Source organism: Wyeomyia smithii, chromosome 3 (assembly GCF_029784165.1).
Source record: "Wyeomyia smithii strain HCP4-BCI-WySm-NY-G18 chromosome 3, ASM2978416v1, whole genome shotgun sequence".
In the NCBI taxonomy this organism is placed as follows: Eukaryota; Metazoa; Arthropoda; class Insecta; order Diptera; family Culicidae; genus Wyeomyia; species Wyeomyia smithii.
Genome location: NC_073696.1, coordinates 77,637,835 through 77,662,995, shown reverse-complemented (window position 1 = coordinate 77,662,995; position 25,161 = coordinate 77,637,835). Strand labels below are relative to the sequence as shown.

The 25,161-nt window shown below is 36.0% G+C and overlaps 1 protein-coding gene across 1 annotated transcript in view; it reads right to left on the bottom strand.

Annotated features, from left to right (window-relative positions):
• The window catches only part of LOC129731601 (uncharacterized), a 148,023-nt gene extending 122,862 nt beyond the window's left edge, over window positions 1–25,161 (bottom strand). Inside the window, exons 1-2 of the mRNA XM_055691715.1 lie at window positions 24,144–25,161; window positions 14,973–15,120 (exon numbers count right to left, since the gene is read on the bottom strand). Coding sequence (XP_055547690.1) covers window positions 14,973–15,120; window positions 24,144–24,261 — 266 coding nt within the window. The 5' untranslated portion in view covers window positions 24,262–25,161. The remainder of the gene's footprint in view (window positions 1–14,972; window positions 15,121–24,143) is intronic.

The following is a 25,161-nucleotide window of genomic DNA, read 5'->3' as shown; positions in this document are numbered from 1 at the left end:
GATATGCGATTATTGAGGCCATCGAGTAGCAAAAAAATCGCATACCAGTCTCACTTTCAACCGCTCTGTGTAGGAGTAGTCATATTTTTCTCAAGCATTTTGAATATGGGCACACATTTATGACCGCAGACAGCTTCTATGCCTCATGAAGAATGGCAAAGACGTACACTCATTACTTACCCAGACTTGGAAGTCGTCTTTAAAAAAGCAAAGTATAAGGTTGTAGGTTAGATAAGTTGCTTTTTCTTATGTCTTCAGTGTTTCGCAATACGCGCTGAATAAAATTATTCCGCATTAGCCCGTGCATTTAGCATTTTGGAAAAGTGGTATTGAGAAAGGGAAGTTTTCAATTTGATTACAACAGTGGCTGGACGGAAGACAACGGCGAAGAAAAGAGGTACAAGCTGTTTTTAGCTAAGTAACTAAAAACGATTTTTTTTTCTGAGTTCTGACAATTTTAACTTAAATGATCATTTGAAGTGAACAGATCATCCACAAGAAATTAACACCTTAAGCATTGCTCAAGGCTATTTCCCTCTGATTGGTTTCCAATAACCTTTCGGAAAAAGTTGCAGTTTTAGCGATTACTTAAAATTAATTTTTGTGTAATTTATTTGAAATAACCTTGCATTCATAAATCTGATTATCTGATTGAAACTCAAAAATTATGACATTCTAGTTTTTTTTCAAGCAAGCTACAATTTGTCATACATTTGAAAGTTTATCCCGCATATATACAGGAAATTCCTCTCACATAAATTTCATATTTATTTGGGACTAGCTGACCCGGCAAACTTCGTCTTGCCTATTTTAGTGTTCAATTCAATAGTTTTAAACATTTCAAATTCATTTATTCCTTGCGATTTGTTTATATCATTTGAAATGATTGGTTTTATCGAAATGACAACATCCTCGACTTTTAGCTTTTGTACATCACCTCTATTCCGGAAATATATTGAATGCCTTTCAGTTATTTTCGTTGTTTTTTAGAAACTGAAAGTGGTCATCTTCGAATTCAAAGTGGTGTCTAGGGTCACTGATTGGGTTCTATACATCATTTCGATTACGGAAATATCCATATGTAGTAGTATTCGGTTATTTTCGGCTGTTTCCCAGAAATTGCCATTTTACAATTCAAACTGGTGTCTGAGGTCAATTTTTAGCTACTTGCATCATTCTGGATCCGGTGATACACATATTGGGTAGTATTTGGTCACTTCAGGCTATTTTTCAGAAACCGTAAGTCGCCATCTTGGATTTTTAAACGGCATTTGTAGACAATTTCTGACACCTGAGCGTCGTTCTGGTTAAAGAAACGCTCATATTGGGTGGTATTTGGTCATTTCCGGCTTTTTCCAGACACCGGAAGTCGCCATCTTACAATTCAAAATGTTGTCTGAGGTCGATTTGTAGCTTAAGTGCGTCATAATAATTCCGGGAATATCCATACTGGGTGGTATTTGATCATTTGCCGCTGTTTTTCAGAAACCGGAAGTCACCATTTTGAATTTCAAAATGGCATTAGGGGACAGCTTTTGGCCTCTGAGCGTCGTTCTGGTTGAAGAAACACTCATATTGGGTGGTATTTGGTCATTTTCGGCTGTTTTCCAGACACCGAAAGTCGCCATCTTACAATTCAAAATGTTTTCTGAGGTCGATAGGTCCATTTGTGGCTTCAGTTTATCATAACAATTCCGGAAATACCGTCTGCCGGGGTGAGATTAAGCCACGGGGGTGAGATTGAGCCAAAACGGGAAATGTTTGTATGTTAAATTACTTGAGATTACCGAAACCTAATACCTCAAATTCAATACTTTATGAAACATGGCGTATTTATTCACAACTTAAAATGGAATATAGATAATATTAGTGAACTGTTAAGCTTAAAGAATGTTTCAAAGTACAGGGTGAAAAAAAATGCGCAAATAACGTTATCCAAAATTGTTCCAGGAAAACCAACCCGATCAAGAAATCACATCAACTTACTGCTCAGTTGGTACGTTAGGATGTCGTCTCCAATGTGTTGAGGAAATATTATGCATTGAACCTATGCCGGCTCAGAGAATAATGTTTCTCCAAACTGTACACTTTTCGAGCCCTGTTGGGGTGAGATTGTGCCAAGCTATATTGAACGGCACAGTGTGCGGAATTCACATTCACGACAAAATTATATCAGTATACACCAAAACACTTGCATTGCTTACATTGGGTATGTTTTTTTCCCCACAGCTATGGTATTCTCTAAAATAATGACTAAAAGCTTGAGAACCTTACTGTTCTTAATTGTTAGATGGAAATTTCCAATGATTGATATTACTTATGGAATGTAACAAAATTTTGTACACCAATTCTATATAAACTGATAACTTTTTAAGAGAAGAAGGAGGGTTGTGGGTACGTTTCTAGAGGTTTTGAGATCTCCAATGGAATATACAGTTGTCAATGACACATAATAATTGAAACGAAAAGTCTTCTCAAACTTCATGTCCTAACGTTTTCCCTTTTTAGGCTACCTGGAGACGCCACTATGTGTATAGAGACTATCTATAAGCCACGTTCTCATAACTAATGACTCTATGCATCAATTTGATCCAGCCATATATTTTTCTATAATTCATATGAAACATAGTTTCTGATCAACCCCCTAAAGCCCCTTAATAGTCCACGTTGTTTACGGTCGTCCCTATACTTACTGTTTTATCATATTAGTCATGTAAATTATTCGTAGACACACTACTGTTCATTTAACAGGTATTAAATTCAACTTTTTGTTTTTGGCACAATCTCACCCCAAAGAAGGGGTGAGATTGAGCCACAGTTCATGTATTTTATGCAATATTATAGTTTATTGTAACTCAACCATATTTGTTGTAGTTGTTAACAAAACATTCTAGAATGCATTGGTGTATTTTGGATCGAATTCTTTGTTTAAATGTGTGCGTTACAAGCTTGAGAACAAAAAAAGCATCATTTTTTGGTACAATCTCACCCCGGATGACGGTACCTATATTGGGTGATATTTGATCATTTGCCGCTGTTTTTCGGACACCGAAAGTCGCCATCTTAGATTTCAAAACGGCATTTGGAGATATGCAGAAGAAGGAAGGGTGTCGAAACATTATGGACATGTTTTTTACACCTAAAAACATTCACTTGCCAAATTTGGTTTTATTTGCTTGATTGGTTCTCGAGCTGTGCGAAATTTGAGATCCATTTGTATGGGACCCCTCTTTTATAGAAGAGGAAGGGGTGCTAAACCATCATGGATATATTTGTTACCCCTAAAAACATCCATCTACCAAATTTGGTTCTATTTGCTTGGTTAGTTCTCGAGATGTGGAGGAATTTGTGTTTCATTTGTATGGAACCCCTCCCATCCAAAAGAGGGAGGGGTGTCGAACCAATATGGGCATATTTGTTACCCCTAAAAACATCCACATGCCAAATTTTTTTTTCCTCATATATCATTTATTTAACACGGCACAAATACAATTTAATGTTTAACGGCGCCAATTATATCTGGTGACTTAAAAACTAAAAGCAAATTTTTTATCCTCGCTGCCGACTACGAGCTGAATTTAAGTCTAACTCAAAACTAGCATGAATTTTTCAATCAGTGTTTTGTTGTTGAATGGTCGTCTGATGCTCTTCGAATGGCCGATGTCATGAGCTGGGGCAGAGGTGTGTATTCTCGGGTCCTGGAGGTATTGTGCGGGGTCTAGTTGCTGGTTATGGTTCGTTGTTGTTGTTCGCTAGTGTTCAAGTGGCCATTTGGTATGTGTCGCTGAGCCAAAATATCACTGAAGGCCTCGGGTTCTCAGGTCGTGGCGAATTCGAGTGGCATGCAGTTGCTGATTCCAAAATCTGTGCTTAAGGTTCAAACGTGTTCTTGTCGTTTTGTTGGGTGTAGACGGAGGGGAACGGGACTAGACTGGGGCATGGATGGATTTTAGGAAAACGTATATAAGGGTCATGTAGGGTATGTCACGGCTCGCCAAGACATCACGAACAGGTACAGCTGGCCGTCTACCTCCGGCCTCAAGGGAAGCTACTAATTTAGACCTGGCGTCACGGTGGACAGGGCATGACCAAACAACGTGCTCTATGTCGTGATAACCTTCACCACAGGCACAGATACCACTTTCCCCGAGCCCAATACGACGGAGATGCGCATCAAATCTATAGTGATTGGACATAAGCCGAGACATCACGCAAATGAAATCTCGACCTACATCCAGCCCCTTGAACCACGGATTCGTCGATACCTTGGGTATAATGGAATGTAACCACCTTCCCAGTTCCCCTCTGGTCCAAGAATTTTGCCAACTGATGATCGTATTCTGACGTACAAATGCAAAAAATTCATTAAAAGCAATTGGTCTTTCATAAATTTCACCGTTTGTTGCGCCCACCTTAACCAAAGAGTCCGCTTTCTCATTGTCCAGTATCGAGCAGTGAGAAGGGACCCACACTAAGGTAATCTGAGAAGATTTTTCGGATAAAGCACTCAGATGTTCCCGTATTTTCCCCAGGAAATACGGAGAATGCTTAACATCTTTCATCGATCGGAGAGCCTCAATGGAACTGAGACTGTCCGTAAAGATGAAATAATGGTCCGTGGGCATTTTTTCGATAATCCCTAGGGTGTACTGAATTGCAGCTGATTCTGCGACGTAAACAGAAGCAGGATTATCGAGCTTATGGGAGACGGTTAAATTGTTATTGAAGATACCGAAGCCAGTGGACCCATCGATAAGTGATCCGTCAGTGTAGAACATATTGTCGCAGTTGATGTTTCGATATTTATTAGAAAAAATTTTGGGGATCTGCTGCACGCGTAAATGATCCGGGATTCCACGGGTTTCGTCTATCATGGATGTATCGAAAAACACAGTAGAATTAGAAGTATTCAATAAGTTGACACGATTTGGAATATTCGGAGAAGGATTGATATTTTGGGACATGTGATTGAAATACAATGTCATGAAACGGGTTTGAGAATTAAGTTCGATTAACCTTTCAAAATTTTCAATCACAGGACGGTTCAAGACCTCACATTTGATAAGAATACGAGAAGACAGGCTCCAAAAGCGGGTTTTCAAAGGTAGAACTCCAGCTAAGACCTCCAAACTCATCGTATGGGTCGATTGCATGCAACCTAAGGCGATACGCAAACAACGATATTGTATTCGCTCCAGTTTGATCGAATGTGTGTTTGCTGCGGAGCGGAAGCAGAAACACCCGTACTCAATAACAGACAATATCGTTGTTTGGTAAAGTCTTATAAGGTCTCCTGGATGGGCTCCCCACCATTGCCCGGTTATTGTACGAAGAAAATTCACTCTTTGTTGACATTTTTTTATCAGATACTTCACGTGGCAACCCCAGGTGCCTTTAGAGTCGAACCAAATACCAAGATATTTGTGTACCAAAACCTGAGAAATTGTTTCACCTATTAACTGTAAGTGAAGCTGAGCAGGTTCATGCTTCCTAGAAAAAACTACTATCTCAGTCTTCTCCGGAGAGAATTCGATACCTAGCTGTAAAGCCCAAGCAGACAAATTGCCCAAGGTATCTTGCAATGGTCCTTGCAAATCGGCAGCTTTGGCTCCTGTAACAGAGATTACACTGTCGTCTGCAAGTTGTCTTATCGTGCATGAATTTGCCAGACATTCGTCGATGTCATTTACATAAAAATTGTAAAGAAGGGGGCTTAAACATGAGCCCTGGGGAAGACCCATGTAGCTAATTCGAAAAGTTGCCAAATCGCCATGCGTAAAATGCATATGCTTTTCGGACAACAAATTGTGCAAAAAATTGTTCAAAATTGGAGAAAATCCTTGTCGGTGAAGTTTACCCGAAAGAATGTCAATAGAAACGGAATCAAAAGCCCCCTTAATGTCCAAGAATGCTGACGCCATTTGTTCTTTGCGAGCATACGCCAGCTGAATATCTGTTGAAAGCAACGCAAGACAATCATTCGTTCCTTTCCATGCCAAATTTGGTTCCATTTGCTTGGTTAGTTTTTGAGATATGCAGAAATTTGTGTTTCATTTGTATGGGGGCCCTCCCTTCCAGAAGAGGGAGGGGTCTCAAACCATCATAGGAACTTTCTCGGCCCCTAAAACCCCTACATACAAATTTTCGCGTCGATCGGTTCGGTAGTTTCTGAGCCAATATGGATCAGACAGACAGACAGACAGACAGACAGACCGGACTGCATTTTTATAGGTATAGATTAGTTTATTCAAGTTATTTTCTACGTTATTGTTTGTTGCACCAATTACTCAACCAGAACCAGATGGTCTATATGGCGGTAATAGCTCGAGTACTATCACGATGTCCATTTCAGAACAGAAAAGTTATAATTTGAAAAAATAGGCAAGTACTAATTTTATCCTCATTTGGTTAGAAATATTACTTGCATATATACTTGCATACATTTTTTTTATTAAAGATTATTCTCGGTGTTCTTTTTTAAGCCAAAAATAACTATACAGGTTAAGGGGTAATAACTACCAAAAAAATTTTTTTTTTTCGCCATTTTTTTAGTGACCTAAATCATGCTAAATCACCATCCATATTACCTGATATCCCATACAATCGAGCTGTCAACGGATATCACCTCGGCTACATGCTATCGCGGTTATTTCAATAAATCATGTTCGAAAACCAATAATAACCACAATTCAAGCAGTTGGCAACATGACCAACAGACAATTGACGCAACCCTACAAATTTCGAACTTCGCGTTGCATGCGAGAAAAAAGGAAGGAAATATTTTTACAATTTTCATCCCGCACATGTTGACAATTGCATATGAGAGTTCGAGTTGGTGCGAGCCAACTCGCTGACATCTCTACCCTAATCCCATTGCTCTTGTTGTCTTGTTTTAGCTTTGATCAGTTTTTGTTTTCTTCTCGTTTCAATAACCAAAGCAAATGTCAAATCATATGAGCTCACTTTAATGTGAGCGCTTGAGGTGATATCCGATATCATCTGGCGATATCAGGTGATATCCGGCGTAGTCTGAACAAGGCATAAAACTATCCAGCAATCAAAATCTACATCGCCCAAGTACAGATCTAAACTCAAAGTTCGTTTAAATCAATTTTTATCGAACAACTTTTATACTCCAAAATCACATTTTTCATTTAATTTGGCGATGCTCGTTTTTCTTTTTATTTCGAGGCTTTGTAAACTAGCAGAAGTTACCTATGATCGTTACCGTATTTCAAATTTGAAGTATAGAGGTCTCTGCATCAAGTTTCAACCGTTATAGCTTCTCTACAGAACGTGTTTACTCACAATTTCCCTTTGTTTAGTCGATCAGCCGTTCTCGTTGTGTACATTCTTTGTTTGAGTTCTTCTATACTTTTTAACTGTGAGTTATATTCAAAAGTACTTAAATATGAGTGATAAGTTTGAGTTTTGCGTTGGATCGGGCGCCAATTGTGTCAAAGTCGCTGACCATCGCATGTTTGATATCGCGAAAGAGGCTAGGCGCAGCCTTACATCAGATGACAAAAAGGAAGAAGTGGAAAATAAAACCCAGGAAGGACAACTTTACGGCGCTGGGATAGCTGACTGGAGGTAACAAAAATATTAAGGGCTTTATTATTGCGATTCTTAAGATTTATAGCATTTTGAAAATTTAAACGCGTTTTTCTCAAAACCATGTTTTCAAAATCGGCGAGCAGTAGAACTAGAAAAGTTTACATCTGATTGACTTGAAATTTTAACTGTAGCTTCTTCATTAGATTATCTAGTGAAGTACACACGATTTTAGCGATTGATTAACAACAACTAAAGTTATAAACAATCTAAGTCGATTTTTTTTTGTCGAAACAGAACTTTTTTTTCAAACCGTTGCCATTTTGCGAAGAAAAATTCTAAAAATATAATCATGTGTACTTCACTAGCGACAGAGATAATGAAAAAAATTTGTATTGGTTGTAGGTGGAGTTGGGCACGACTTCTACGGCTCGCCGCGGAACAACTTAAAAAGAAGCGGTTCACGGCAATCGCTGCACAGCCGCCATTTTGTAACAAAAAAAGCAATAATTTTTTTTTCATTCTGCAAGAGTTGCTCAATCCAATGATACATTATTTATGTCCCTTACATCTCAAATGTTTTGTAAAAAAAATCATCAAAAAAGCCTTGTTTTTTTTAGCACTTGGTAGATATTACCCCTTAATGCGAGGTATGCTGTTGAGATACTGGAGTAGCCGCACTCCAATTTAAGTATGTAATTGAATGAGGAGGAAAAAAATAAAATCTTAGTTTCAGAGTGCAGTGTTCGGCTAGAATGTACTGAACCACGAAAATATTCTGTGAAAAACGTGTACAACAGTCATAGCTGTAGTACTGCTTGGCTATCCAGTAAACGCACGCACGTGATTTGAATAAAAGTCAAATGTTCGTTCGGCATGGAACGGAAAACACGACAGAGTAGGTTTTTCTCATACTTAAGTACAAAGAAGTGCCGGCACTTTTTCTCTTCGAGCGAGGAAATCTTCATCATCAACGTCGTCGGCCGGCGCTAGAATGGAAACACATAATGCGGACAATTTAAATTCTGGCCAACCATAATCAGCTGACGGTTACTGCTATTGCAACCTCCAATAAGATTAACAAGCCAGACCTGCGTCCACGTCCGTGAATAATGTTGCCTAATTATCGTCGCTTGAATTGACGCACAATGCAAATTTGATACACGCTGGGTGGCAGCAGAACGACAATAGCCCAAACAGGAATACTTAATTGGAAAAATTATTTCTAAATCGTTGGCTTATATCAATAGTACTGAAAAGTGAAAGATTTGGTGAGCTTATATCGTCTTAGATCGAAAAATCTATATATCATGTAGTCATTTCTATCGTCATTCAATATATTCATAATATATTATACAATTCAATTATTTATAGCGGAGCCGCCAGATAGAAACTTGAGGCTGGCCTAAGGTATGTATAATGAGCACTTCCTCTAGTTTTCCTCACAATTGATGGTATGCTTCAAAAAATGAGTTAGCTTTTTGAATTCAAAGTCGAAGTATAAAGAAAAGTAATATCACTGCTGTGCTTTCAAAGAAGGCAACAAATAGCAAACAGCTTTCCCAACGTAATTAGCGAATGTCACTTGGACAGTTCCAGAATGTCTTTCATCTAATTGCAGAATTGGTGATGCTTGTATGATTTTCTCAAAATTTGATGAAAATTATTCAGTTAATATGGCATAAATGCGTTAAAAGTGCACAAATCATCTTTTAAGTCAACAATCGGATGTTCATCTTTTTGAATACTACCAAATTCCATACATCTTCACAAAAATATTCTAAAAGTAAATTTTCCGCAATATTTCTAACAAATTCCATTTAAACAGCTTATGTGAAAATCCAGCTATTTTCAAAGAATTGTTTATTTCTACAGTAGCTTTATAACCCTGAAGTTTTTAACTAAGGTGTTATAGTGCTATGGGTACCTAGATGAAAATTTCGAAGGTTTGGATAAGAGTTTTTCAGTCCGAAGAGAAGTTTTCGCATAGAGGAACCTGAAAATTAACTTCATGCTTAAGGTTGTAGTGTGTAGAAGCCACCACGTGGTTGACTACGAGTTTTCATTGGCACAAGACTCGGAAATAGTTGATGCGTTACTTATGAAAACACTGTCTTATCCTTATGTTTTCATCACCATAACAAGCATGAGGATATGTTTTCACATGTGATGCATTAACTTGTATCGAGTGGTATGCCGTTGAAAATTCGAAGTCGACCACGTGGTGGCTCGAAGTCGGCCATTTGTGGCTTCAACACACTTTCACCACTTTCACCAAGTCCTTTGATATCGAATGGCATGATCCTATAAAGATTCAAACCCATGTTATGACCACCTACTCGAAGCTCCTCAACAATAAATGTGTAATTTCTTGCTAACGAGTTTTCAACGAAGATGATTTTCGAGTAAATCCCGTTTATTTGACGTAGAATTACGTCCTACGGAAACATATATACATATTGAAAAACCGAAAACATTGAGAGCGTCGTAAAAATTTTCCACTTTCAAATGCTCGAAACTAAGTCAATTTCCAACAGATTTCTTTAATTCTTACAACAATCGATTGTAAAATTAGCTATGCATCCACCAAACTACGGACAATTTTGATTGTATGATGCTTACTATTGTACTATTGAAAAATGGGAAGCCTTGTGGACGCATGTTTCGACCAATCAAAGCTGAAACGAGGCTTTTTTCCGCAGCACATCCGGCGCTCAAGTGTACAAACGATTTAAATTTATAATCGATTCGTTGTTCTTGTATTACTCGCTCTAGTCTCCAAAGACACGCCTACCGGAAGTTTAGCTCTCAGTAGTCACGTATAAAAACTAGCATGCAGAAATTTAATCTTCATTGTGTAACCGATTAGTGCAGCAAGAGGATGGTTGATTCTTACTGGAAACTATCCCTACCCGTAGCCGGTAGAGCAGGAACTGATTTTGGCGCAGCAAGATTGAGCGGTGACTCATTCGATCGCAGCGTTCCGCAGCAGACGGACCAACCGACGGACCGCAGCACTGCCCAATACTGCTGAATATGTCCGGACATGTTGGTAACTTTGTCCGGATCTGTCACGATTGCTTTCAGCCATTTGACCACTGCTAATAGTTGTGAGTGTACGGATAGTGTGTGTGTATGATTTCTTGTTTGCTTGTATGCATAAAAAGAGAGTTGAAATTGAATTATCACTGGAATTTATCGATTCATACCATTAAATTGATTAACCCCAATTGAGTGTATTCCAAAATCTATTGCAAAAATACGTTCACATAAAACAGGCGTATTGTCACTTACAAAACAACAAAAAAACCAGAGATAAAAATAGAAAGAATAGTCAATCAGTGAATATTCTGGAATTTTATTTTGAAAATCGAGCCACACTCTTAGTAAATGATTTGCAAAAGAAAAATCATTAAAAACCGACATTTCTGGAGGCCAAAGGCCAAAGCGTTGCAAGCCGTACGGATCCATACAAAAGAAGAGGGTTTTGAAAATAGTTATTTTTGTACTACATAATGAGCGGATGTTCCTTAATTCTTGCATCAAACAAATAATAAAATAATAAAAAAAAACAATGAAAAAAAAAATTGAAAAAAAATTAACAAACAGATTGACGTTCAGGGTATTTTTTTACGTTTGACTGCATTTACATAAAAAAAACTGCAAAATTGTTTTTTATAAGAAAGGTATTTTCTGACTTAAAGGGGGTTAGTAAAAAATAAAATTCTTCTTATTTATTAAAACATCAAAACAATTATACTAAATAAACAAAAAGAAATCTGAATCGATTATATATATTAAAATAAAATTCGAAGACTGATTGAATAATTTTGTTTCTCCAAAAATGTACACCGTATGTCTACCGTAAACCAGCAAGTATCGACATTTCGTTCACCGAAGTTCTTGAAAATTCTACCGAAAATTTGTAGAATATTTCGCTGAAATTATCAGCTGTCTCGGCAAATTAATCTAAGTGTGTAGATCATATGATACCTTCAGCAAAGTTGATGTCCCGGGTTTTGTGCTGACATACAGGGTGCTCAAGATCAATATGTTCGAATACAACCTTCCATCGTTGTGTAGATGCGCAGATGTAACCGGCGCGCATGGTATCGATTTGCTGACATTTGTTGTTTGTTTATCACGTACAGTTGTTTTCTGATGAGAAAATCTTCGTCTTGCAACAGCCGCACAGTTTCCAAAATGATTAGCTGTGAGCGCAGACGTTGGCCCCGTCCATCATAAACATCCCGCGGTTCTAGAGCACCACGTCGGCTATGATTTGATGCCCTATCCAATCGTGGGAAGCACCCACTGGTGTTGAAAGAGAAAAAAACGTTAAAATAAACGTGTTATAAGGCCGATGTTTTGGATGTTTTGAAGGTTGTGGCCTGGCACTTCAAAACTCCTACGAGAAGGGTCATCACAGAGAACAGACGTTCATCTTCTTTTCAAAAGATGTGTAAAAACTTGCAACCGTCATTTACCACTAAGTGGTAATGCTCCCGCTATGTGGCGCATTTGTCACTTACAAACTAAGCACTGATATCGATAAAATATCGATACAGCATTATTTATGCAGTGCAACTGGGGCACCACAAGACAGATGTCGTTAGTGTATTAACGTATTTCGATTCAAATTTTTACACACGATTTTCAAATTTCTTTATATGAACATGAATGTCTGTTCTCTGTGGGATCAATGCGTCCTCCAATAAAACCGGTACACCGGTCCACATGGTGAATATCGTCCATGCGTATTGCACAATGGTCGGCAAATTAAGTTTGTAGCTAAAATTATTTTTAGGTGTCAAATTGTTAGCTTTCTACTGTAGATGATTTTGTCATATGAGGAATATATTGTATAGACAAGGGTGTCCACAAATCACGGGAATTGAGGCATATCTCATTTCTTTCTGAAACATCAAAAAACACGTTAGTGTATAAAAACGAATAATTATACTAATTCACGTTTTCTTGATTGATGTGATATAAGAAGAATTTCGTTGATAAATCACCAAAAACTTGAAAACTGAAAACTGAAAAAAACGAAAAATTTTTCATTATCTTTTTCTGCAAAAACGCAAATTCTCCGCAAACTGAGAAAATCAGGCTTCCGTGAAAATAGGTACTTTAGTGAATTTAAATTCAATTTTCTCAAAATATTTGCACGCTAAAATGAATATTTCATCGTATATTGATTCAGGAGATCTTATTTCAAAAATGTAGAGCTTAAAATTTGAAGAACGATTTTCTTATTTGAATTTTTATGAAAATACGTAGTTTTGTGATTTTGTTCTGAAATAATTTAGAAACTCCAAAATTTTCTCTTACATACCATATTTCATCCACCTGACATGATTTGATACATGGAGCAATTGATACGTATGAAAATTCCCAGTGTTTGCTCAATTTGTTTGAAAAATTAGAAAAAACACAGACATATTTGCGTCTTACGAAAACGGGGAGGGGTCCAGAGGGGTGGCATCTTTACCAAAACTTAGAGCAACTATTCCCCTTGAATAAAAGTCCAACTTTTCCCGAATCGGCCGTTCCAGTGCTGAGCACGAGCATTTTCAAAAAACAAGTTCCGTCCCGGGTCTTTACGGGTTGATTAACTCTCTAGTGCCCAATGCCGCCATTTGGCGGGTTTCAGTCGAAGTTCCGAAAAGCTTCAATGAATACTTAAAAGGTGTTTATAATGGTTTAAAGTGATTTTACCGAAGTCCGTTTAGAAATTAATTTGGGCACTAGAGGGTTGAACTTTGTGGGTGCGTAGGCCTTTAGAAAACTCATCTGTACTAGCATTTGAAAAGGGCTAAAGTTTTTTTTATAAATTAATTTATTTATTCAGATAGAGATAGAGAAAAGTTGTCGAAGTCAGTGTATTTTTTTGGAAAGTCAAATTGTTATGTACAACTTTACCGAGAAAATATTTGGAACCATCCCTTTTTAAACCTTTTTCACAAATTAGTCGTAGTTTAAAATAAAAACCAATAGCACAAATCTGGAAAATCTGTGCAATGTTTCAGCCAAATAAAAAATGACAACTAAAAATAAATATTAGAATTGGGACATTTTTTTTCTGAATTTGCTCAGCAGTGATTTCAATGAAAATCCCGAATTAGCATTCATTCAGGATTCGAGGTACGACAGCTTCACGTGTTTTAAAAGCACTTTTCTATCTAAAATGACTAAATGACATTTTGAATAAGAATTCATTTTCAGATTTTTTTTTCTGGTTTATATCAACTTGAAACACTTTGAAATAAAAAATTCTACTTGTGGATGTAACAACCGCATTGCAGATGCATTTCGACCGCCATTAAATACTATAAAATACAGCATCCCATTTCGTTGTCACACCATCAATAAACATGAAGTAATTTGCAACATAACAACCATGTCTTGTACCAGCAATCCATTATCGTAATACGTTTGGCAGCCACAGTCGTCTGGAAAAAAACAAATGAGCTCACAGCTGTAAATGTCCTAGATTTGTCCTTCATTGTCTAATTCATTCAATAGCAGCACGAGAAAGAAAGAAAACATTTTGCTAGGAACAGCATGATTCTACTACTGTGAAGGAAAATATCGAATAAACATGACCTAACAAGGTCAAGGCTAGCATCCTAAACAAAACACAGACTTACTCGTGATTCAAAGCGAAATGATAGCGAAACTCATATCATGGAATTATCCACAAATTACGTTTTAGCGTTTAGTAGGAGAGAGTGGGGGTATGTTTTTTTAACTTATGAAAGATTTGAGAATTTAAAAAAATACATAATACATAAAAAAATCAGCTAAAAATTAACTCGCTGAAAGACTAACAGTTGAATCCTGGACAAGTAGCGAATTCTTACTTTTGTTTACTTTAACATGACATGAACTGCATTAGCTAACTTATTCTAATTTTTATTCTCTGCGAATTTGTTTAATATAACAAAATGTTCTTTTTTCAAAAAATTTATATTTTTAAATTATTTCCAATTTCTTTTTGAAAAAATTTAGATAAGATTGAGGAGGGGGAGGTGGGATAAAAAAAATCCTTACGTAATTTGTGAATCACGTCTATGCTGTTAAGGTTATTCTTCACTCATTAACAATGAGCCAGACAGCTTAGTCAATTCTTGTGCTATATAAGCCCTACAAATTGGCCAATTAATTATCCTGTTAGCTTGTTCTCTAGGGAATCTAAGAGTCATAAAATTTAACGAATAGCAATGTCTTACCTCATCATGTGTATACTTTCACTGCCCATTATGTTTCGCTAGAGATGGAAATGCGGATTTTTTTTTAAATTAATTATCAAGTAGATCCTGTTTGTCGTACAATATCTTATCGAAACTTTTTGCATTGTGTACGTTAGAATCAGTTACTGTTAGAAAAAAACCTTTTTACATAACCTCACTTACCTGTTTTCATCCACATAAACACAATCCTCGGATCGTTCCTCCCTGCATCGAGGCGTAAATTTTGCCTCCAAAATCGCCAGCTTGGATTCGAGATCTCCACAGGTTAGCCGAATTTCGGTACTATAGCATCCCCATTCCTCAATTACTTCTGCTCTCCAGTGGTACACCAGCGTTAGAGATAGCAGCAACCAGGGCCCCAATGTCGGTAACGGTGCCAACCGCAAGCACAGAATACATTGTCGCACAGCCAGCCAGGGAGCAATTTGGGAATAGAAGAGAAAAAGAAAACCAACTTTAGCACAAATAGAAATCCTTCCTTAATACAACTAGTAATGTGATTTGACCTTTCTCGTGCGACATATTTTTCGTTAATTTACCCGTTTCAGGAGTAACAATATTTGGATATTATTATCATCATACATCAACTCTTCAATTTTCGTTGGCCTGCCAAATATGATAAGTCCGTGTTAACCAAGCTTATATGATCTTGGTTTGATTTTCGATGCCAATAGATCATGAATGACAGTTACGGTGAGTAAGTTTTCGACAGTGACGGTTTAGTGTTCATTCATTTCACACATATGTACGTACGTAGATATACATACAAGACAACAACTCGGAAATCTGAGTCAAATAATAAACATATAACCTCCGGGATCACCTCTGGAAAGTCAGCGTTCGTAATGATTGCTGGACTTTTCCATGAGCATAGCAAAACGTGATAAAATAGAATAAAGGATTAAAGTTATACGGTATACGATCGATAAGAAAGAAAATTTCTCTCGTTATGCTGTGCCGTTTCCGTTTTCCCCTCACGATTTGGCAAGCGAGAGTTTTCGAGTAGTTGCGGTCATGTAAAGGTGTTTCCTTTTTGACCCAGTTAGCAGTTAGTTTGAACGGTAAATTATGGTGGAACATTTGAAAACTTCATTTGTGCACAATAATTAGTAAGATTCGAACAGCTTGTTGCAATTCAACAAATCTAATTAAAAACTTGAAAAATTGAGTGTTTCAAAAATGAGAAATTCTATTTGTTTTGATTCGATGGAGTTGCTATTTTACAAGATTAGTTTATCATTTAAAACCAATGACAATAATAAATAAAATACACTAAAGTCGCTTTTTACGCGGGGGATACATGCCGCGTAAAAAAAACCGCGCAAATTCCGGAATCCGCGTAAAAAAACGCGTAAATTCCGGAATCCGCGTAAAAAAAACCGTGTAAAAAGCGACCTTAGTGTACACATTAAGGCTGTGCGAGATTTCGAATGATTTCGTATAATTTCGCAAAACTCGAAATTTCCCGAAATTTCGCGAATTTTCGGTTTCGCGAAATTGCCGGAAAATTTCGTTGAATTTCGCTAAATTCCGCCTAAAATTTCGCGAAATTAAACTTCCAATTTCGACGATTACGAAATTTCGCGAAATTTCGGACCAAATTTCCGATGCACATTATTACATTATTTTGGTTTGTGCTCATTGCGACTTTAAATTAAATAGAATATATCTCAATAGATATCTGGTATACTAAGTCAGACATAGAAGAATCAACTCTCAGCTGGTAATTTTTGTTTTTAAAGACAAAACCGTAACATCATGCGGAAGGTATTTTTTATTCACGCAGAGCATAAAATTCATGTCATCACTGAAGTCATATTCGAGGAATATGAAGCCGTCCAAATGCGCTACAAGTTATCTAGTAATTTGTTTGTAGGAATAAATTTTACGCATCTTTTACGTACATCAAAATGTGGTTATATTTGCAGCCCACAAGGTTAAAGAGGTCACTTTTTGTCTTTCGTTTAGGAGGGCATAGCAATTTCTGTCAAAACTAAAGCTCTGAAGCTCTATCTTACAGGCCAAATGTTCAATGCTACTCGACTTGTAAAAATTTTCAAGCGTTTTTTCGGATTTCTCTGTGTTAGAGGACTCCTCTTCGCACACCGTAGTGTATTTAAATGTGTTTTCAGATAGTTCATTGCTATCACTAGGCTGACCAGATATCATGCCTTATAGTGTGCAGAAAGAGTGATCGATGTGTCAAGCAGAAAAAGTTGTAATTGCCTGAATTTTTAGTATTGTTTCAAAACACTCTGACTTCAAAGTCAGCATAGGTTTTAAAATTACCAGGTCCCTTATCAAAAATATTTTAAATGTGTTACCAAAAAAGTATACTTTATCAATGAATGAATAAAAAGTACATGGTTCGCTCTCGTTGAACACATAACTGAGAAATGTTACTCTTGTCTTAATGTCTTAATTTAGTAAAGAGAAAACTATTTGTTTGCTGCATTACAACATTCCATTCTAACTGTAAATTGGTTGAAAGAAAATTAATTTTTGTTTTTTTTTTTCAAAGGGGCCGTTCCCAAACCACGTAGTCATATATAGGGAGACGGGGAGGGGGGGGGGGTTAGACCACGAAAAATCACGCGGGGGGTGTGGGGGTTAACGAATAGACCACGTAGTCTTTTTTTCTGACTTATAATTTATTATTGCCACTAAGTCAAGACGAAGCTTTCGCAGTTTTTTAATTAATAAATTTATTTGACACGGCCAATTAATAAGTCTCACGGAAAGTTTGAGAGTTGTCACTGTGTTAACTGTAATCAAATTTTTGAAATATATTTCAAATTTATCCGAACGAAGAATATTTTTTTTCGTTTTTAACAGGCTTTGCCTTATATGGCATTTACTTCTTTAGAATAATAGTTCTATTTTGCAATGCGTCGGGATTTATGTTATTTTTCCTGGAAGTATATTTCAATACTCAACGACCGGTAAAAAAAATCAACGTTTTGGTCTTAAAAACAATATATAAGACCTGGATGTTCGTGAACTGAAGGAAGAAAGAAAGATGTTTATATTTTGTTCGACATTCAAAAACTTTGTAATTTATTAAAAAAAAAACTAAGTTACAAATCCGATACCTGAAAATCACTAAAAGTAAGGATTCACTTATTATCAACTAAATATTCCTCTAGATGATTTCTAGATGAGTATACAATTTACCATAACTATAAGCGAAAAATTTATCGTAGATGATCAAACTGCTTAAACAAATTTTATTTATTTTGATACTCAACAACAAATTAAAAATCATTTTGAATATACTCAACAGAAAAGCGTATTTTAAATTACTTTCAGGTAAGGAAATTATTATATTTGTTAAAGACAATGAAATATTATCAGAAATTAAACAACCATTATCTATTTTTTATTTTGGTTTAGAGAAAATGATATTACTGAAAATTCTATTCACAATTTGCGCAATAACTAATAATCAGTTTTCTTGAACCTTCATTTTTTTATAAATTTTTCATACTTTATTGAACATATATTTGCAGAATAAGATCACAAAACATAAGACCACGAAAGACCACGGGGAGTAGGGGGTATAAAAGGGATCAAAATATGACCACCTAGTTTGGGAATGGTCCCAAATGCATTTTACTTTCAGGTAAGGAAATTATTATATTTGTTAAAGACAATGAAATATTATCAGAAATTAAACAACCATTATCTATTTTTTATTTTGGTTTAGAGAAAATGATATTACTGAAAATTCTATTCACAATTTGCGCAATAACTAATAATCAGTTTTCTTGAACCTTCATTTTTTTATAAATTTTTCATACTTTATTGAACATATATTTGCAGAATAAGATCACAAAACATAAGACCACGAAAGACCACGGGGAGTAGGGGGTATAAAAGGGATCAAAATATGACCACCTAGTTTGGGAATGGTCCCAAATGCATTTTATTATTTTTGTCGCAGAAACTCACAGGGCATATTTTTTTAGGACAAAATTATTTTCTACAACCTTACCAGAGACACTAGTTATGCCAGTCAAACAAACCGATTTAGCTGAAAAAATAATTTTTATCTCCAGTTGGACACTCTGTGGGTAATTAAAATATTTTTATAATCGAAACAGTTGGTTTGATTGGCATAGTGCCTTTGGCAAAGTTGTAGATAATAATATTGTCCTTCCAAAAATAAACATGTTGTAAATTTTTTTTTTAAATATAACTTTTTTTTTGACTTCTTCATCACTTCGGTAATTTTTTTGTAATTTTCATACAAAAAAAAGAGATTTTTGAAAAATAAGCTTTTTTATATTAGTTTTAATGTTTCTTTTACATTAAAAAAATGAATTTTTTAGAGTTTTTTTGTTATCGGAAAGATGAAATTACTGTCTAAAACTTTTCCAGAGACGTCACACTGATCAAAAAACTTTTGGCTCTGAAAATATTTATAATCACAATAACCCTCCCAAAATAGCATTTTAAATAGCTTCTCTGCCGGTACCCGCATAACTGTCCCATACTGATTTTGGTCACTTTTGAGTTATCATCAGGAATCGACTTAACTGTTACCATATTTTCTGGAAAAAAATTAAAATTGATACTTTTGTATGGAAAAACATGGAAAAAATACCAAGTTGTTTTTGTCCCATATTGAAAGTACCCGCATTACAGTCCCACTGCATAGTGGTGCAAAGTGCAAACATATAATTTTGCTCCAGATTAGTGTACACTAAGGTCGTTTTTTACGCGGCTTTTTTTACGCGGATTCCGGAATTTACGCGTTTTTTTTTACGCGGATTCCGGAATTTACGCAGTTTTTTTTTACGCGGATTCCGGAATTTACGCGGTTTTTTTTTTTGCCCGGATTTCGGTTCCCCTTCACTCGGAATGCAAAATTAACGATGGTTTTTTTTACGCGGATTCCGGAATTTACGCGGTTTTTTTACGCGGCACGTATCCCCCGCGTAAAAAGCGACTTTAGTGTATATCGGATTATTTTAGGCATATAGAAGTATGTCATTTAATTAACTAGACTAATGTTGTTTTTCTGTAGTACAATCTACGTTGCCAATGATACTGCCGGTTGCTGGTTGAATTTATATGTGATGGGACAAAATATGCGAGTATTTTTGGAATGTATCCGCATATTTTGTCCCATTTTGTCTTTTTTTTTTCAAGTTGTATAACGTAAAACCAATTCCATCCATGGTTTTTTTGTTCTCAACGATAAACTTGTGCTGCCATGAAACTGTTATGGTCGTTGGTTGGTATTAAATCGCCGTTTTCTCAACATGTTGTTTTTCATTATGGGACAGTTATCCGGGTACCGGCAGTTCTCAGCCTATAGAAACGTTTATGCAAAGTTTAGGCCAAATCTAAAATGACAAAAAATATTGAAACTGGGACATTTTTTGTGGAACTGCTCAGTTAAAAAGTAATTTTAAGTTATATTAAAAAATGTGCAAAAATATTGAAAACTTCAAAGTTCACAGAATAGTTATCTTAAATTTTGTTTTCCTCGAATTGATAATGATGTCACTTAGTCTAATCTGACTAAACGGTGTTAAAAAAAAATCAATAACACTGGTCGACAAAAGCGAAAAAAAAAGTTGCCCTCCAAAGGTTTTACAGCTTTTTAACTATTCCTGTGAATTTTGCTGCTTTTAGAGAATGCAGAAATGCATCAGAAGGCCGCCGAGGAATTGCTTATCGGATTCCTCGCTTTTACGTTTGCATAGGGAAAAACTCTTTGGAAAAGTTATCTTTGCTAGGGACACCAGAACTCACAGGAATGGTTGAAAACCTACCTACCATCTCTCATGTTTTCCAGTTCGAGCTCTAGGACAAAACTTGGATTTTGAATGATGAAGGTGCTATGAAAGAAGGATTACTATTTTGAACAAAGTTGCATTCAAACCAAAAGAATCAGTTCAGAAGTTTATTAAATTATTATTTACAAAGACATTTCGAGTTTGACCTTTATATCATTTGTATCTATCGCGCTACTATTACCTGCAATATAATCTGTATAAATGAATGCATCAAGATTTTAGTTTTTAACATTTTTGATTTTCTCGTCATTGTCGATTTATCAATATCTGAATACCTGCGTTACTCTTCGTCGACCAGATAAGCTCCTTACGATCAGCTGCTGAAGGGTACTTCGTTAGCGTACGCTCCAACGTTACAAATCATTGTAATACTATGTTTCAGAAACATTTATTTTATTTTTCGAAATTTCGCGAAATTAGGGACCAATTTCGTTTCGTCCCGAGAACTCGAAATCCACCTTGATTTCGTTTCGACTAATTTGGCGAAACCGAAATTAAGGGTTAATTTCGTTTCGTTTCGTTTCGACACCAGAAAAGCCAGTTTCGCACACCCCTAGTACTCATAATGAGATAAAATACACAAATATATGGCGAATACGGCCCTGTCTTCGGTAAAGATAGTAAAATTGTATTTCTGTGAAAAAGTATGCGTGACATAACATGTCTTAGATTGGGGAGAATTAAACTAAAAAAAAATTATTTATAAAAATTTTAAATTTTTATTATTTTTTAGTTATTATTTAATATTTATTAATTAATGAAATTTTTATTCAATTGATAAATATTTAATAATTATAATAATAAATAATATTTCAATTTAAAGATATTTAATATTTATAATTTTATACAAAGTTGTAACAAATTGAAAATGTCTCACTTTTTACATTTGAAAAAAAAAATAGTTCGAAAGTTGTTCTGATGTATTATAAAGATTTTAACCAAACTATTGGAATCTCGATACTTTCTTTTATCATGAAGAGAAGCCAAACCTAGGTGTTGAGTTTTAGAATAATGACATTATGTATCAACTGTATTTCATCTAAATATACAAAATCAAAGCCACCTAAGTACCATAAGTCAGCAATTCAGTATGGCAGGAACCGGCGTTCAAGCACAAAGGCAAGCAGCACCCGATGTGCACATGCCGCAGATAAATCCCTGCGTTTGATTCGAATCTCCCATTAGATGTAGGTTGGACTTTTTCGGAACTTCCCTCACTTCCCACTGAAGGATGCAGCGCGCAATTAATCTTTCGTTTCCTTTCCATTACAAGCGTTTTCTTTATCGTCTTTTTTCATTTAAATCACCCTGTGGTATAGATTTTTTCTACAGAGCCGGTTTAACCACACAGTCCCAAAAAATGAATCGCGCTATTTGCTGAAATTGTTTCCTTTTTAGCTCAACTGACGTCACCGGTAGTAAACTTGCTTCCTTCAACAGTTTGAATATGTACACAGTTCCACAGTCGACTAAGTAGCAACGGCCCTGTTCTTGGGTACGTACTTTTTGAAACGAACTCCTTTCGAAATCCGGTTGTTAATCTGCATTGTGCAATAACTCTTAGAAAAAAACCCACTGGATAAGTCCGAAGCCTTGGACAAAGTGGAAAAATCACTTTAAATTGTCCTTTGCATAAATGAGAAGCCCTCATACCGCTATGTAAATTCCCGTCACGTTGCAGAGTGGAACTCGTCTCGCTAGGGTCAATTGGAAATGCGTTCAAGCGGAATATGTTTTGCTGGTTGGTGTGTCCCTACATATGATACGTATGACAGCGAAATAAAAAAAGTTGATCCATCAGGTCAATTTAAAAAACATTTCTTCTTTCTTCGAAATACAAAACAGGGTATTTGATCAACCTCCGTCAGTCTACAATTTATGCAGAAATTCGATTTTAATCTGCTAAAGTATAAGCCCCGTGCTCGACAAGTGTTTCAAAAAGATAAGGTTTGACGACTGTTGGTTTTGATATCTGCTGGAATTCTCGGTATAGATTGAATATTTCTATCTATATATAAGTACACTTTTTTATTTCTAAAAGTCAGTATCATCTAGCATTAGTCTCCTAATTAAATTTAATTTTATTGACCTTACAGAAAACAATTCAAAGTTTATCTATGGTGTGTCTGCTAAGTAATGTTCGGTGTTTCGAACAGGGCGTATGTATTTTAGCCATTAGCGTATCCATGGGGGGCTAAGATTTATGTAGCCCTTCCTAGAGTTGATCATACCATTACTAATTTTGCTTCTCAAAATTGCACAGTTGGCACTAGAGGACTTTCTTAATAATAATATTTTCTTTCGTTGACCACACCAAAATAGTTGTGAATCTCTTTCAACAAGAATGAGAACAATAGAGCAGAAATTCAGTTTTTTTTTGTCGACTTTCTCCAGTAACTGCTGCAGTGCCAAAATCGGATCCCACGAGAAACACAAAAAGTCAAAAAAACTTGCTATATCATTTTTGCATTCAAAATTTAGCCACCCCCCCTCCCCCTACGATTTTTCCTTCGTTACGCCAACGATTCTAACATACACTTTATTCAAAATATTCCAGCTATCTTTCGTTGCAAAAAACTGTCAGAAAATAGATTGCAGAGAACTGTAATTTTTTTGTTGGAAAAAATAAGTTTATAATAAGCACATTCTTTGAAATTAAATGATTTTTTTTTCTTAATATTTACTACATGAAAACTAGAAGTTGTATTTGAAAAATATTGAACTTTTTCAAGTTTTTAAACGCCGTAGATTACGTTCACAGTTCAGAGAAAAGTCAAAGAGTGAAATGTTTAACATTGATCACAAGTGGTCGTTAAACCACGAATAAATATGAAAAATGCATGTTCATAAATATTTCGAGTTTTCCAAAGTTTTCCAAAGTTTTGATGAAGTTGTTTGCTAAAAGTTTAGTTCAATAAAGTTATATATAAAGACTCATATACGATTGGGTTGAAAAATATAAATTACCTGTACCCTATAGAGTGAAACACTAATTATACTGATAGTGAACTGATGATATAAATTCATGACTTTAACTCTCTAGTGCCCAAGCCTGCCTCTAGATGGGCTTCAGTAAAATCTCTATAAATTTTTAATGGATACTTAAAAAATGTTAAAGATATATAGAGTGATTTTACCTAAGCCCGTTTAAAGGCGAGGTGCCAAAAAGGTGCCAAAAACCTGATTTCTGTTTAATTTTGTCATACTTCAAGTGTACATTTGATATTTACAATTTCACGGTTATAATTTATTATTTCGTACATCGAAGTCATAGTCTAGTGGAATCCAGAGAAGAAGGTAATTACTGCTTAAACCATTGATAAAGCATTTGGCGGGTTAAACCACGATTTTATTCACCATGGCGGTTATATGAATGAATCATTCAATGACTGCCCATGAGATTTTTTCGATGGGATCTGCACAATCACTTCTTTATCTGTATAACAAAGTGAGGATTTTGGTTAAAATCAAGAACATTTTAGCAAATTACAATAAAAAAAACATTCCTAGGCGCAACAGTACATACCTATTGGAGCTACCAGCCCTCCAAGCATAGCCGAATGGATTCCAGACAGACGGCTGAAGCCTATCACTGTGGCCGCGACTAAAAGTAATGCCATTCGACCAATTATCTTCGCGGCCATGTTTCGTCGAATTTATTTCCAATAAACAAAAATGCTCAACAGAAGTAACAAAAGGTGAACTGTAGGGAATAAATAACGGCAATGCAACAGATTGGGATTCCTCCGGAACTTTCTTATTTTGATTATTGGGTCACACTATTAATGCATTAACCTGGATTAACACAATTACCAGAAAATTATACTATAGCGAACTTCCACATTGTATATTTTGCTCCGGCATTCAGCATCCACTGGTGGACACAACGACGGTGTAACATTGCTACACATGTTACTACACAATATTCCCGTTAACTTTTTTAAAGTAATTACAATTTTTAGCAATAGCACCGTACCAACCACAGCTAGCGTACAGATGTATTTCTGATTTCAAGGTGGCATTTATCCAACTTTTGCTTTCTCCACACACGGATATCCTCGAGGCTACAATTTTACCACAAAAATATGATTGTCATTTTCTTTTGACAGTCTAGGACTGGAGGACCGTTCCAGCGCAATCCTCATTGCTCAGAAAAGTTATATTTTTCCTTCGCTTTACGCTTATCACATCTTGTAAAATTTCCTCTCGCTTAGAAGGGACATATATAAACGTACACTCTTCCCTTTAACAACATTCTCGCCAACGCGAATATTTCAGCTTCTTTTCGCAGCCAAAAATGTCCCAGTTTAACACTCACTGCACCGTGAATTTGTTCAAGATACACAAAAGCTAGAGCACAAGTATACGCGCTTATCCTTTGTGGATCATCCGCACTGGTCCAGAGCAAACCGTTCTCCTTCCCCAAACAATCCCGATTCCGTAAATGTTTGCTCGTACCCCGTATTCTAAATACACTTGTCCTTCGACAGTCTAATACACATCACTGCTCGTAGGCAACTAACTTTGATCAGTCAGTGGCAAGA